Source organism: Taeniopygia guttata, chromosome 10 (genome assembly GCF_048771995.1).
Source record: "Taeniopygia guttata chromosome 10, bTaeGut7.mat, whole genome shotgun sequence".
Lineage (NCBI taxonomy): Eukaryota > Metazoa > Chordata > Aves > Passeriformes > Estrildidae > Taeniopygia > Taeniopygia guttata.
The window spans coordinates 2,310,336-2,326,663 of NC_133035.1; the positions used below are offsets into that span (position 1 = coordinate 2,310,336).

Here is a 16,328-nt window from a genome sequence, read left to right on the forward strand (position 1 = left end):
AAATGGAGGGATGGAGATGGTGGAAGGCGTGGTGTGATGGAGGGATGATGGAAGGGATGGAGATGATGGAGGGATGGTGTGATGGAAATATGGAAGGGATGGAGATGACAGAAAGTATGGAGATGATGGAGGGATGGTGTGATGGAGGGATGCTGGAAGAGATGGAGATGATGAAGATGGTGGAGGGGATGGTGTGATGAAGACCAAGGTCTGACCAAGGTCTGTGACACACACAGGTGTCAAGCAGGTGTCACAAACAAGTGTCACACACAGTGTCACACACACAGTGTCACACACAGTGTCACACACACAGGTGTCACACACACAGGTGTCACACACACAGTGTCACACACAGGTGTCACACACAGTGTCACACACAGTGTCACACACACAGTGTCACACACAGTGTCACACACACAGGTGTCACACACAGGTGTCACACACAGGTGTCACACACACAGTGTCACACACAGGTGTCACACACAGTGTCACACACAGGTGTCACACACACACAGTGTCACACAGGTGTCACACACAGTGTCACACACAGTGTCACACACACAGTGTCACACACACAGTATCACACACAGTGTCACACACAGTGTCACACACAGGTGTCACACACAGGTGTCACACACAGTGTCACACACAGGTGTCACACACAGGTGTCACACACAGTGTCACACACAGGTGTCACACACAGGTGTCACACACAGGTGTCACACACAGTGTCACACACACAGGTGTCACACACACAGTGTCACACAGGTATCACACACAGGTATCACACACAGTGTCACACACACAGTGTCACACACACAGTGTCACACAGGTGTCACACACAGGTGTCACACAGGTGTCACACACACAGGTGTCACACACAGGTGTCACACAGGTGTCACACAGTGTCACACACAGTTGTCACACAGGTGTCACACATTGTCCCGTTTTCGCGGTCTCTCACTGCGCATGCGCACAGCACGCCGCGCGGTGTGGGCGTGGCCGGAAGTGACGTCAGGCGGAGCGGCCTGAGGCGGCGCGGCCGCGGGGAGCGGGAGCGGCGGTGCTGAGGGGGATCCTGAGGGTGAGTTTGATCCCCCGCGGCGGGATCGGTCCTTACCGGGGCTGCCCGGCCCCACGGTGCCTCCCCGGAGGCCACGGCTCTCTCCGCATCCCCTGCCCGGCCTGCGCGGGCGGTGGGCCCGGGGCAGGCCCGGAGCGGGAGCTGCGTTCGGCTGTGGTCACGCAGGGGTTAATCATGGCTGCAGTACCGCGCTCAGCTTTGGGCTGCTGTGGGTGTTTTTGGGGGGACGTGGTTTGCTCGGGGGGGCTGTGTGTGCCAATGGAGGTGCCCTGTGTTTTGGGGTGTGCTGTGGGTACGTGGCGGGCCCTGTGTTTATTCTGTTGGGGGTCTATGTTTATCCATGGGGCGGGTCCCTGTGTTTATTTATGGGGGTTTGCTGTGTTTGTTTTGTGGTGTTCCCTGTGTTTATTTGTTGGGGGTTTATTGTCTTTATTTTTGGGGGTTCTCTTTTTAGCTGTGTGGGGGTTCCCTATGTTTATTCATGGGGAGGGGTCTGTGTTTATTTTTGGGGGTTTCCCTGTAATTATCTATGGATAGTGTCTTTGTCTTTTTTTTGGAGAGTTCCCTGTGTTTATTTTGGGGGGTCCCCTTTGTTTATTTTGTGGGTTCCCTGTGTTTAAGGGGGTTCCCTGTGTTTAGCAATGGGAGGGATCTGTGTATATTTTTGGGGTTTCCCTGTGTTTATCCATGGGGGGAATTCCTTTGTTTATCCCTGGAGGGGTTCCCTGTGTTTATTTTTGGGGGTTCCTTGTGTTTATGCACGGAGGGGTTCCCTGTGTTTATCCCTGAGAGGGGTCTGTGTTTATTTTTGGGGGTTCCCTGTGTTTATTTTTGGGGGTTCCTTGTGTTTATGCATGGAGGGGTTTATCCCTGAGAGGGGTCTGTTTATTTTTGGGGGTTTCCTGTGTTTATTTTTTGGGGGGGTCCCTGTTTTTAGTTTTGGGGGTTTCCTATGTTTATCCATGGAGGGATCCCTGTGTTTATTTTTGGGGTTCCCTGTGATTATCCATGGAAAGAGTTTGTATTTATTTTTGGGGGGTCCCTGTGTTTATCCACAGAGGGGATTCCCTGTGTTTATGCATGGTGGGGGTCCCTGTGTTTATTTATGGGGCTCTCTGTGTTTATTTATGGGGGTTCCCTGTGTTTTCACTTTGGGGGTTCCCCTTTTTACCTATGGGGGGGTTGAATTTACCTGTGGTAGCTCCACATGTTTTTAAATATTTACAGTATTTGAGATCCCTGTGTTTACCTATGGGGTTCCCTATATTTTCCTACAGGGACACAGCCACCCCTCTATTCCAACTCCAGGATAGTTTAACTTATATTTGCACTCAAACATAGATTTATTTTGGGGTTTTTTTGTGCTAAAAGGAGACTCTTGTTTTTCAAAAGGACCTGTGTAAGGTGCTGCTGTGTGCTGAGCTCCTTCCTGTATTTCCTAAGGGAGATGAGAAGAAAGCAGGAAATGGAAGGAAGCTTTGGTTTCCCTGTGATCCCCAGGGCTGTGTTATCTGTGTTTTGGGAGTGTTTTTATCAGCCACCTCCTCGGAATGCAGACATTGTCACCGTGGTTAACATAAACACACAGCCACAGGAAGGACAGGAGCTGCTCCTGAGGAATTGATGGCTTTGTCACCAAATTTCACATTTTCTTCCCTTTGAAGCATCCCCTCTTTTCAGCCTCTGAAAGTTGGGCGAAGTGAGATTTTTTTTTCCCCCTAATCCAAGTTGGTTTTTTTTTCCTTGCTTCTTTTCCATGAGGCTCAGCTTGCAGAGAATCCAGCTGCCTCTTCCAGAAATGTGATTTATACATGGAAGTCGCTCTCCCTGGGCTGTCTGCCATGTTTCTTTGTGCTGCTCACAGTAAATATCAAACATTCTCCCTCTTTGATTGCAGCATGAAAGGCAAATCTCCACATTTAGGAGCTTGTCATGTCTCCTGTTCTCCGTGATGCTCGTGAGCCTGTCACTGGGAAATCTGGGATCAAAGGAACTTTTTAGCTGCTTCCAGCACTGTTGGAAACATCTGTCTAAACAAATTGGAGCTTTTCTCCCCTGGTTTTGACAGAACTCCAGTGCTGGGAAGGAGAAAAACTATTTTTTAAATTAATTTATCTAATCATGGCACTGATGCTGCTTTTGCTGCTTTTGTCTTGCATTCCAGTTTTTGGGGATTTTTTCCACCCTTTTGTGTTTCTCTATGGGTTGGGGTTCCCCTCCTGCCCTGTGTCCCTGTTCCCCTAAAGATTTTGGTTTTCATTTGCACGTGCAGAGATCAATCCAGAATATTCACAGGAGTTGTTCTGCCCCAGTGTCCCTCTGCCAAAACTTCAGTGAGGGAAGTGAGGAGAAATTCCCAGTGGGAAATCACAGGGAGTGATGCCTTTTTCCCAACCTGGAAATGAAACTTGAGATAATTTTAGTAAGGAGGTGATGTAAGAGCAGATTTTTATTTGAAACCCTTTCAGGGGCTTTTGGGAACATCTTCTTACATCACCTCTTAATAAAATGATCTTGAGTTTCATTTCCAGGTGGGAAGGAGAATATCCACAGGCAGGACGAAACAATATCCACAAGAGAATATCCACAGGCAGGACAAAAGACTAAATCTTTTTTTTTTTATTTTGAGTTCAGCCAGTCAAACAAAGATCTGCAGATCTTTATTTGAAGGCCTTCAGGGGCTATTGTGGACATCTTTATTATATCACCTCTTAATAAATGATCTTGAGTTTCATTTCCAGCTTGGGAAAAAGGCAACAGGAAAATATCCACAGGCAGGACGAAACACTAAATTTTTTTTTTTTTTTTTTTTTTTTTTTTTGATTTTGAATTCAGCCAGTCAGACAGAGCTCTGCAGATCTTTATTTGAAGCCCTTCAGGGACATTTTTGAACATCTTATATCATCTTGCTAAAATGATCTTGAGTTTCATTTCCATCTTGGGAAAAAGGCAACAGGAAAATATCCACAGGCAGGGTGAGATATTGAATATTCCTTTGGGATTTTGAATTCAACCAGTCAAACAAAGATCTGTAGATCTTTATTTGAAGGCCTTCAGGGGCTATTGTGGACATCTTTATTATATCACCTCTTAATAAATGATCTTGAGTTTCATTTCCAGCTTGGGGGAAAAGGCAACAGGAAAATATCCACAGGCAGGACAAAACGCTAAATATTTTTATTTGTTTTGAATTCAGCCAAACGGAGATCTGCAGATCTTTATTTGAAGCCCTTCAGGAGCTTTTGTGAACATCTTATATCACCTTCTTGCTAAAATTATCTTGAGTTTCATTTCCATCTTGGGGAAAAGGCAACAGGAGAATATCCACAGGCAGGATGAAACACTGAATATTCCTTTTGGATTTTGAATTCAGCCAAACAGAGATCTGCAGATCTTTATTTGAAGGCCTTCAGGGGTTTTTGTGGACATCTTTCTTATATCACCTCCTTACTAAAATTACCTCTAGTTTCATTTCCAGCTTGGGAAAAAGTAGTAAGAAAATATCCACAAGTAGGATGAGACATTGAATATTCCTTTTGGATTTTGAATTCAGCCTTGAATTTCATCCAGTCAAACAAAGATCTGCTGTACAGTGGGGAAGGCAAAGCCCCAAAATATATATTTGTCACTGTCGAGGCAGGATGGGAATGAAGAGACTCTGATCAGAAGGCTGCTGAGAGTAAAACTCCAATTTATTCAAAATACACTGCTCTTTATACAGAGCTTTGCAAAGGCCAAATCCATTGGTTCTGAAGTGAAAACAAGCCACACCATTGGTGCAGAGTGCCTGATGCACAGTGATAGAACTCAACTATAAACAATGTGAGAACAAGAGAGATAAAGAATTATTTACTTTCTTCTCCAGCTCTTTCCCAGGCCTCTGCCTGGCCAGAAACTCTCAGTTTCTTTTCTTTGACTGAATCTGAGTCCCACATATATTTATAATTTATTGTAAATGATGTTTATTATCCATGGATTTCACTCTCCTGGGATGGCTGGGATGTCCTGTCCTCCCCAGCACACGGAGAGGAGGCAGCAGAGCCTGGGAGGGGCTGTGGCTGCTGACTGAGCTGTGCTTTGTACATCTCGTTGCAGCAGCTCTGTGCCAGAGCCATGGCCACGGACTGGCTGGGCAGCATCGTGTCCATTAACTGTGGAGAGAGCCTGGGGGTGTACCAGGGCAGAGTGTCTGCTGTGGATCAGGTCAGCCAGACCATCTCCCTCACACGGCCCTTCCACAACGGCGTCAAGTGCCTCGTGCCAGAAGTCACCTTCAGGTTAGTGCCTGCCTCGCCCCTCTGCCTCTGCCTGCTGAGAAAAGTCTGCTGAGGAGGGCAGGAGCCTCCCCTGCAATGGAAAATGTCAACCCTCTCCCTCTGAATTGTTATTTTGGGATTAAAGGGCACTCAGGCAAAGATATGGGAGCAGGAATTACAGTTTTTTTATTAGAAAAAATAAAAATGCAGTAATATAAAACAAGACTGACAGAGTCAGAAATGCCCTGGCCCCTGTGGGTCAGGGAGGTGGCAGCAGTCCCATCCCAGGGGGGCTCAGCCCTCCTGCAGTGCCAGCTGTGCTTCTGCTGGAGCAGGATCCTGCACAAGGGGGGAGTTTTCCTCTGGAGCTCCAGGGCTGGGGGAGATGGGCCTGGGCTCCTCTGGGAATGCAATGGGGAAGAAAGCTGCTCCTCTGGGAATGCAGTGGGGAGAAAGCTGCTCCTCTGGGAATGCAGTGGGAAGAAAGCTGCTCCTCTGGGAATGCAGTGGGGAGAAAGCTGCTCCTCTGGGAATGCAGTGGGAAGAAAGCTGCTCCTCTGGGAATGCAGTGGGGAGAAAGCTGCTCCTCTGGGAATGCAGTGGGCAAAGGCTGCTGTGGTGTCCCAAAATCTCAGATTATATCCAGGTAGGAATGCTGGGCTCCTCCCCTGAGCATCTCCCAGTGGGATGATGGAATTTTCTCAGCCATTCAGAGACACTTAGTGGCCATGGACAGTACAGAACAGCTCCCTGCTCCACAGACAGGGATAGAATACCAACCTAAGACAGCCTGCATGTTGATTATACTTTATTTTTTGTTTAGAGATAAGATAACTGAGAGATATTTAAATTTTTTATTTATTTTTAGCTTTCTGAGAAGGGTGAGATAGTATCAATGTTATAATTTCTCCTATTACAATTAAAAGTTAAACTATTTCTTAATTGCTGCCATAGTTTTGCATGAGAGACATTTAGGGAAGTGATGCAAAGCATTCACCAGCACAAAAAAGGAACCCTTTTCTTTACACCCTTGAAAGGTTTGGAGCCTGCTTTACCTTTCTCCTAATCCCACATCACAGCAGGACGTGAGCCCAGCACTGAACCCTTCACTGAACCCTTCAGTGCCTTAGCTGGGAAATCCCAAAATCAGTGAAATCTCAAATTGCTGAAGAAAACCACTCCTCTGTAAAGCACTGGAAGTGGTTTTGGTTTATTAGCTTTTTGTTGTACCATGTTGTAGATGTTTTAAAGCTAATAATTTAAAATTACTCTTTATAAGTCTTATTATATTTTTTATATTTCTATTTTTCTAAAATATGTAATTTATAAAACTAATAATTTAAAATTACTCTTTATAAGTCTTACTATATTTTTTATATTTTTCTGAAATATTCAATTTTATTTATAAAACTGATAATTTAAAATTACTCTTTATAAGTCCTACTACAATATATTTTTATAATCCTGTTTTTCTACAATATTTAATTTTGTTTATAAAACCGTCTTTTAAAACTTTTTAAACTCAATTTCTCTCTTAACAGTATCTGTCTTATTATATAGTCTTTCTAAATCAACATTTCCTATTGTAAAATTGTTATAAAAACATTCTGTATAAGCCTTCTGTCGAACCTAAAAACTCTCTACAAATCCATTTGTAGAGACTTATATATAAATACATACTATATAAAATTGGTATGTAAATGCATCCTATATAAACTTGGTATAGAAATACTATATAAACCTTCTATCCAACCTTAAAAATTTTCTACGAATCCATTTGTAGAGATTTATATACAAATACATACTATATAAAATTTATATACAAATACATACTATATTGATATATAAATACATACTATATAAAATTGGTATAGAAATATATACTGTATAAAATTGATATATCAATACATACTATTCAAAATTGATATAGAAATACATACTATACAAAGTTGGTATATAAATACATACTATGTAAAATTGATATATAAATACATATTATATAAAATTGGTATAGAAATACATACTATATAAACCTTCTATCCAACCTCAAAACCTCTCTATAAATCCATTTCTAGATGTATATATAAATACATACTGTATAAGCCTTCTGTCCAACCTCAAAAACTTTCCAGAAATCCATTTGTAGACTTATATATAAATACATACTATATAAAATTGATATATACATACTGTATACACCTTCTATACAACCTTAAATACTCTCTACAAATCCATTTGTAGATGTATATATATACTTACTATATAAAATTGGTATTTAAATACATACTATATAAAATTGGTATATAAATACATACTATATAAAATTGGTATATAAATATATATGCTATATAAGATTGGTATATAAATACATATTATATTGACATATAAATACATACTATATAAACTTGGTATAGAAATACATAGTGTATAAACCTATCCAACCTCAAATACTTTCTACAAATACATTTGTAGAGATTTATGTATAAATACATACTATATAAACTTGGTATAGAAATACATAGTGTATAAACTTTCTGTCCAACCTTAAAACTTTCTACAAATCCATTTGTAGACTTATATATAAATACATCCTATATAAAATTGGTATAGAAATACATACTATACAAAATTGATATATAAATATATACTATATAAAATTGATATCTAAATACATATGATACAAACCATCTGTCCAACCTTAAAAACTCTCTACAAATCCATTTGTAGAGAGTTATATATAAATACATCCTATATAAAATTGGTATAGAAATCCATCCTAGCTCCTGCCCCACTCCTGCACCTGGCCTAGCGGCTGATTTGGGGGTCACACCATGGCTGTACACAGAGAGATTTTTACATTTTATTGAGAATTATTTTCATCATTTTTATTTATAAAAATGAATGAATAATGATATTATTTGTGTAGAATTTTATGTATACTTTTTATCTATATATTATATAAAATATAATTAAAAATATTAAGATATGTAATATATTAATCTATATGTGTAAATATATAATGTATATAAAGATAGTTTTTTATATAATATATAGAATATATATTGTATCTATAATATATTTTTAATATGTTTTTAAATATCTATAATATATAAAATATATCTATTATATATTAAAATATATATTATATAATAGATATTGTATATATTATATTACATATTATATATTAATTTCTAATTTTTACTTATATATTTTACATATACAAAATAGAATTTAAAAATAATATATGTAATTGTATTGTATATAAATATATAATATATACTATATAAGTTTAATTTCTAATTTTTACTTACATATTTTACGTATAGAAAATAGAATTTTAAAGTAATAATAATGTAACATATTAATGTATAATATATAAACATGAATAATATATAAATGTATAATATATTAATATAATTTTTAATTTCTAATTTTATTTATATATTTTACCTATAGAAAATATCTTTAAATAATTACTATAATTAATATATAAATCTAGAGTATGTACTAATATATAAGAAGTATAAATATATACTATCTATTTTTAATATAAAAATATATAACACATGTATGTTGCTTTTATTTAGAAGTTTTATTGATATATTTTTATATTTTCAGAGTTTTTATTTCTATCCTGTTCAGTTGTAGCAGAGGGAGCTGAGGTGCTTTTGAAGCTTTGCCCTCAGCAGTTCTTTCCCACCAGTTCCTGGTAATGCTGTGCTTAAAAAATGTAAATAGGAGTCACTCCTCACTGCACATTTTCTGTTCCCTGACATGTTGTAGTGAAGGCTCTGAGTGACTCATTTTTAATAACATTGACTCCACCATGTCAAGACTCTTTATATTTTTTTCCCCTTGGATTTTGAGGAGAGACACTGGGGGAGGAGAGCAGGGGATGTGTGGAAGTCTCTCTGCTTTCCCATCCCACGTGGACAAACGCTGAGTTAAAGCTGGAAGTGCCCAATTCCTGACTTAGGTCCTGCACTCAGTGCAAATGGAGAGCTTTATAATCACTCCTTTGTTGTCTTTTGGCTTGTGCCCAGTGCTAGATTAGGTTTTTTTAGCCATTTTTTCTTTGGAAATGGGAAGTATCCTCCTTGTCTGAGCAGGAACTGCACTGATCCGAGGGTGGCTTTCTGCAGAAATGGATTAAAAGTAAAAGTAGCCTCCAGGCTGAGAGCAATTAATTAGCTAGGAACTGTTAAATTAATGCAAATTTCTTCAAAGGTCTGGGCCAGCTGCTTCCATTTTTTGCTTGACTGATTCCTCTTTAACTGCAGAACCTTTCAAACAAAATCCAGGTGCAATGCAGGCATCCTGAAGTGGCTGTTTTGTAGATTTGACATTTAATGTAAACATTTTGATGTCTGTGTATGTCTGAGCATTAAAATCCGTTTATTCCCTTGTTTTAATTGATGATGGCATCAGGATGTTTTTCCTCAGGAGGTTTTTTCTCAATTCCTGATTTTCTGGTGCTGTTTTCAGGGCAGGTGACATCACTGAGCTGAAGATCCTGGAGATCCCGGGGCCGGGGGACAGCAGGCAATGCGGGGACTCGCAGCAGATGGACACGGCCGTGCCAGGGGTGGGCTGCCAGGTGGGACCCAGCCAGAACGGCACTGGCAAGCTGCTGAAGAAGCCCATGTCCAGCAGTGCCCCCCAGAACATCCCCAGGAGGACAGACATGAAGAGCCAGGACATTGTCATCTCCCCACAGCAGCAGTGCTCCAAGAGCTACATGGACCGACACATGGAATCGCTGAGCCAGTCCAAAGGCTTCCGTCGGAGGCACAATTCCTGTGAGTGTGGGGCTGGCCTGGAGCCTTCCTGCTCCTCCAGCATCTTCCCTTTTCCACCAAACTTTGCTGGCAACTTCCCCTGGCCCACCTGGGGGTTGTTTTGAAATAGAGTATATTTCTGAGCCCACCTGAAAGGTGGGTTGTAGTCAGGTGGGGGTCGGTCTCTTGTTCCTAACAGAACTGGAGGCACAGTCTTAAATTTGGATGTTTGGAAAAAGTTTTTTACTGAAAGAGGGGTAAAGTACTGGATTTGTCTGCCTGGGGAGGTGGTGGAGTCACCATCCCTGGATGTGTTTAAAACAAGACTGGATGTGGCACTCAGTGCTGTGGTCTAGTTGTGGTGGTGATAGGTCATGGCTTGGACTCGATGATCATGAAGGTCTCTTCCATCTTAGTGATTCTGTGTCTGTAGAAAATGTCTACTGCTGTAGGAATCTGTGCTATTGATGATCCCGAGATTGTAGAAAGTCTCTGTCTTTCTGCCCCGCTGCCAAAGCAGAAGCCATAATTGGTCTGTGCTGGTTTCAAGGCTGTTTATTCTGTTTATCTCTAACATGTTCTGCTGCCCTGCCGCAGCTCTGTCCTGCAGGGCAGCGTGTGGGGCTCTGCCCTCAGTGGGATGGTACAAACATTAAATACCACAAACTACCTGTGCTGGATTTACAATAACGTGCCAATATCTGTCACCTACGTTGGACAGTGTGTCCCCAGCCTGAACCAACAGAAAAATGCCAACACCACAGTGAAACATGGAGGGCATGAAGAAGGAGAAAAAGGACAAGGCACACCCAATTTCCTCCATCTTGTCCCCTTTGAACCCCTAATCTAGAATCCTAAAATTTTACTTTTGCACCCGTGCCAGACTTAATTATTACTCATATCAAACACTCAGAGCTTGTAATTCATCCTGTAAGATTGCAAACTCTTTTCCATGGACAGAGATCACAGACAGTGTCTGTGGGGGCTCTGTCCAGGGGGGTTCCTGACCCCTGCCAGGGTCCCAGGGCAGCCAGGGCAGCCAGAGGGAAGCCCTGGATTCCCACATAATGCCAGTTCCAAAGATTTCCTCATTTTGCTATCTTTCCTGTTTGAGGATTGCCCAGCTTCCAGCCTTTTTTTCTAAAAGGAACTGCAAACAAACTGCAATATGATCCTCGGGTGGGAGGAGAACACAGTGGGTTGTAGCAGCTCAGTGTTGTGTTTGCAAAGATCCTCCAGGAAAAGTGAAAGAAACATGCAGTGAGACTTTCCCCCACTGCTTTGTCTTTCATGATTTTAAGACTTCCTGAGGCAGCAGTGAGAGTTCAGGATTAATGGCTTTTTTCCCTGCTTTATTCAACCTCTTGCTTTTTAAATCTCCCCAGGCTTTTCTATTTAAGGCTTCTATACCCATAACCTATTACAACATCACCCTGTACATAATTACAAATGAGGTTTTGGCTGTGTTGTTAAAAATACAAATTAATGAGGGCGATGTAAGATACACTCAGAGCATCCCAAAGTCACACATCTCTTATTTTTATTTCTCTTGATAAAATCTTCGAAATTGGGCCACAACTGGCTTTGTTCACTTTTTTCCTCAAAGCCTCCTGAGCTATCTTCCTTTCCAGACCCTCATAATTCCTGAAATTTTAGTGTACATCCAGCATATTTCCATGACTTAATTGTTGAAGCCTTGATATGCATCCAGAGTAATTCCATGATTTCATTTTTCCCCCCCTTTGCAAAAGAAACAAACCAAGATGGGCCAGGCCAGTGAAACAGGTGTAAGGCTGTGGTTTTGGAGAGAAATTCCTAAACCTCTGGAAATCTTTCTCCCCCACCACCAACTGGGATATTTTTAACCCTTCCAGGATGTCTGTTAGATTTGGGCTGAGCAGAGTTAGGAGTTGTCAACTTCACCCCACAAACAACTCATGTTAGATTTTTTACATGAGCACAGCAGGTCACTTTTACAGGCTTTGAGGCAGGTTGAGCAAGGTCCTAGTGTAGATTGTTAGCTTGGGTTCATTTTGGAATACAGAAGGGATGTCTTACCCTGTAAAATGTGTGTATTTGGAGAGCTGGGTGAGTGATGTGTGAGTTTTGGGAGGGGGATGGAATTGGGCTTGGCTTTGTGCAGGGAAGAATGGGCTGAGATGTCATCCAGAGCTTGTGTCCTACAGCTGAAAGTTGCCCTCTGGTTGGCCTCTAGCGTGCCAAGTGAGGGCCAGAATTCCCCTTTGGAGCCCTGGTGTGCCAGGAATCAATAAACAACAAACAGCAGTGCAGGTTTCCCAGCAATGGCTCTGCTGGCACCGGGCTCGTGGTGCTGGGGCTGGCAGCAGAGCCTCCCACAGGGATCTCTCAGGAAGGCAGCCAGCTCGCTGGAGACTTTGTTTGCTTGTGTGCTGTACATGAAAGGGTTGTTTTTCCTTAGAAACAAAAAAAGCCCGGGAAGGATTGTTTATCTTGTGAGGGAGGTGCTTTTCTGTGTGCCAGCTTGGAGCAGGGCAGAGCATTGGAAGCTGTAATCCAGAGGCAGCTGGAATAGGAGAGCTGCCTTTCTGCAGCCTGACTTTGCTTTTCTCCCCTTGCCCTTTTTTTGCCTCTTTTCCCTGAGCAGAACCAGCTGCTGTTTTTTCCTGTCTAGAAGGAGATGCTTGAAGAAGAACAGCTCCTAACTTTGCTCCCAGCTCGTTGGAGGCCTGTGCCACGTTCTGTGTGACTCCTGTTGGGGGCTGTGGGGCAGCCAGGGCAGAGCTGTGTGGGTCAGCAGCATTGCAGAGCTCAGGATGGGTCAGGGAGCTGCCCCACCACGTTTTGATGAGTTGGGCTCCTGGCTCCCATTCTTTGTGGCTGCAGGGAGCTTTGCAGCCATTGTTCTCCAGCTTTTCTGGTGCAGCTCTTTATTCCATCAGCATTCCATGCTCACATCAGCTGCCCCTGTCCCACTGGACAGCCACTCTGAGTTTTGGGGCAGCTGAGGGGAGTGTGGAGCTGTTTGCAGAGGGGTCTGGCAAGGAGTGGGACAGGAGCAGCCTGAGCTGGCCAAACTCTTCCTGCTGACACGAGCAGCAGGCTGGCTTTGCCTTTGTGGCAGGGCAGGCTCCAGGTTGTCCACCTGAACCCTGAGAGTCCCTTGGCTTCTGCTTGAGCTGCAGTTCCTGAATTTTGGGCCTGTTGTGTTTGCATTCCTCATCTTCCTCCTTCAGAGCACCAGCTGTGGCTGTGATTCCAGCAGTGGCAGCTTAGTTCCAAACCAAATCCTGTCCAGCTTTGTGTCCCCTTTGCTTTGGGAGCCCTTTATCTGGGACAGAGTGGAAGTTGGTACCAAAAGCTTTCCAAACCATGCACATAAATGAGTGGTTGCAGTATGCTTAATGCATCTCTCCTTCCTGGGAAGCCTTATCTTTTCCCCTCTCCTAAATCCTGTTTTGTCCCCACAGTGCTGCAATTCTGCTGTCTGTCCTTCCAAGACAAAAGGTGCATTATCATTTGAGAAGGATGTTTGGGGTTTTTTTTCTTAATGGGGAGTGGTTATTCGGCAAGGCCTGGCAGATTTAGGATCTTGCTGTGGGGACTGGGAAAGCATTCAGGTTAGTTATTAACCAGTTCTTGAGAAAAACCAAGCCCCACACTGTCTGAAATAAATCCTTGCTGGGGCAATGAGTCTCTGCCTGGAAATAAACCAGGTACACCTCCTCAGCAAATCACATTTCAGCATGACTGGAGTTAGACATGCTGAAACTGGACTTGTAAGGGGACAGGAAGGGTGCTGGTGCAGTTTGTGCCTGTTGCCAATCTTTTGGGATGTTTAAAAATATCCTTGGATGGCTTGAAATTCTTTGTTTCTGTGTTATCCAACTGATTCTCTCCAACTTATTTGTATAAATCCCTCACAAAGGTGATTATCTTAAACAACAGAAAATGGTTTAGTAGAGCAAGAGCTCTGGCTTGATAACTTACTCCATCTGTTGGACACTGTAGGTGATTCCTGTAACTGCAGGAATTGGCCTGAAATGTTTTCTAGTAATTACAAATGTGACACTGGCAAGGACAAACAGAATGATATTGTCTGGACCTGAAGGACAAAGGAAGAAATCAGCAAGTAAAGGATATGTTGACCTCACAATTGTGTATTTGCATCAGTTCTTCATCTCCAGCCCTAAGGAGGAGGCTTTCATCAGTCTCACACCAGAGAATTTGGGCTTTCCCAATAACTTGTGATTGGAAAGAAATGTATTCCAAAACACAAGGTAGTGGGTAAGGAGAGTGAAACAGTAATGAGGCAATGGACTGTGTGTCATATCACAGAAATTACATCAAGGTTGAGAAAAAAGAGATCCTTTCTATTCAGGGTTTGAAGTTCTCCTTAAAGATCATTAATAGGGAAGAAAACACCTCTGAAATTTAGGGGAATTACAAAAAAGGGCCTGGGTCACACACCTGCCTGAACATGGGAAAACTCCTGGGTCAGAGCTGATTACCTTGCCACTGATGTGGCACTGGGATTAAATAAAACCTGAAGAAACACGTTTTTTGCTATTGTGGGCAAGCCTGTTTTTCTAACCTGGCAGGTGGGAAGTCCCTGAAAGTCTCTTTGCTGATGCTCTATTTCCTATTGGTGTTCTGTTTTCTATTTGATGTTCTAGTTTCTGCTGGTTTAGCTGAGCGTGAGCAATGTGAGCTCCGTGGTGAGTACCCCTTGAGTGAGGGGGTAAGCAGGAGCTCCATTTCCCACAAAATGTGCTGAGAAAACGCCTTTTTCCCTTTTAGGGCACTCTCCCAACTTGCTTTTCTTTTGGCTTAGGGTCGTCCAGCAGCCGCCACCCCAACCAGGTGACGCCGAAGAAGAGCGGCCTGAAGAACGGGCAGATGAAGAGCAAGGACGACGAGTGCTTTGGGGACGACATCGATGAAATCCCAGACACTGATTTCGATTTTGAGGGCAACCTGGCCCTTTTTGACAAGGCAGCTGTGTTTGAGGAGATCGAGACTTACGAGAGGAGGAGCGGCACCCGCTCCCGAGGGACCCCCAACGAGAAACCCGCCCGCTACCGGCACGACGAGAACATCCTGGAGTCAGAGCCCATCGTCTACAGGAGGATTGTGGTACCCCAGAACCCCCACAAGGAATTCTGCACGGGTATGTTCCTCACCAGGACCCAAACTGCTGCCTTTGGGGGCACACACGGTGGAGTTTTGCTGTGAGGCATCAGCTTAATGTGTCCAAGCAAGGTTCACGTAAGGTTGGATTTGTGTGTCCACACACAGCCTTTCTGTGCAATGTTTCTGAGATAAATACCCCGAGAGGGCAGCAAAGTTGCTCCAGCAGGCAGCAAAGCTGATGGTTGGGAACTGAGTAAGAGGTGTTTGAGTCCTTGCTTTGATTTCAGTAGCATGGGGAGCCCACGTGGACTCAGAAGAGGGACAGAGGGATGGGCTCAGGATTTGTGCTTTCATGATTTCAGGAGGTTTCCTGTGCTTCTTGCACTCCTTGGGTTGTAGTTCTCCATTTCTGCATGGGTTTAAATATACTTCATGTAAAAAGGACTTACAGCACATTTAGTCCAAATTCCAGATCACTTTAGTCTCCTTGGGATATCTTCCTTTTGATTTTAAGCACTTGTAAAATGTGGGAGTGAAGGAAATTGGGCATTCCAGGAACGTTTCTTTTCCACATCAGAATAAAATCAGATGTCAGCTCTTCTTGCAGGGACTCAAACCAACCGATATTCTGGTAGCCTGAGCAGAAGTGTGAGCAGCTCCTTGGGCTGTCATTCGTCCTCTGCCTGGAAATTCCATCTGGGGTGTGAAACGCTTCAGGGGAGGAAGCTGATGGATTTGTAGTGATTTGCTGCTTCTCAGTTTTGAAAAGTCCCTTTTTAAAATGGTTCTGGTGTATAACAATGTCCTAGTTCTCCATTTCTGTCATTCCTCTTCCTGGTGTCCCGTTCTGCTCTCGGGTGGGAGGAGAACACAGTGGGTTGTAGCAGCTCAGTGTTGTGTTTGCAAAGATGCTCGAAGAAAAGTGAAAGAAACATGCAGTGAGACTTTCCCCCACTGCTTTGTCTTTCATGATTTTAAGACTTCCTGAGGCAGCAGTGAGAGTTCAGGATTAATGGCTTTTTTTCCCTGCTTGATTTAACCTCTTGCTTTTTAAATCTCCCCAAGCTTTTAGCATCTCTCTGTGGAAGAAGACACACT

The 16,328-nt window shown here is 42.8% G+C and overlaps 1 protein-coding gene across 2 annotated transcripts in view; it reads left to right on the plus strand.

The window, feature by feature from the left end:
• Positions 1-972: 972 nt before the first annotated feature.
• Positions 973-16,328, plus strand: part of EDC3 (enhancer of mRNA decapping 3) — a 30,519-nt gene continuing 15,163 nt past the window's right edge. Inside the window, exons 1-4 of one of the 2 annotated variants that reach the window (XM_030281314.4) lie at positions 973-1,084; positions 5,180-5,361; positions 9,826-10,139; positions 14,932-15,267. In XM_030281314.4, coding sequence (XP_030137174.2) covers positions 5,198-5,361; positions 9,826-10,139; positions 14,932-15,267 — 814 coding nt within the window. In that variant the 5' untranslated portion in view covers positions 973-1,084; positions 5,180-5,197. The remainder of the gene's footprint in view (positions 1,085-5,179; positions 5,362-9,825; positions 10,140-14,931; positions 15,268-16,328) is intronic. The other variant, XM_030281315.4, reaches the window with a different exon arrangement.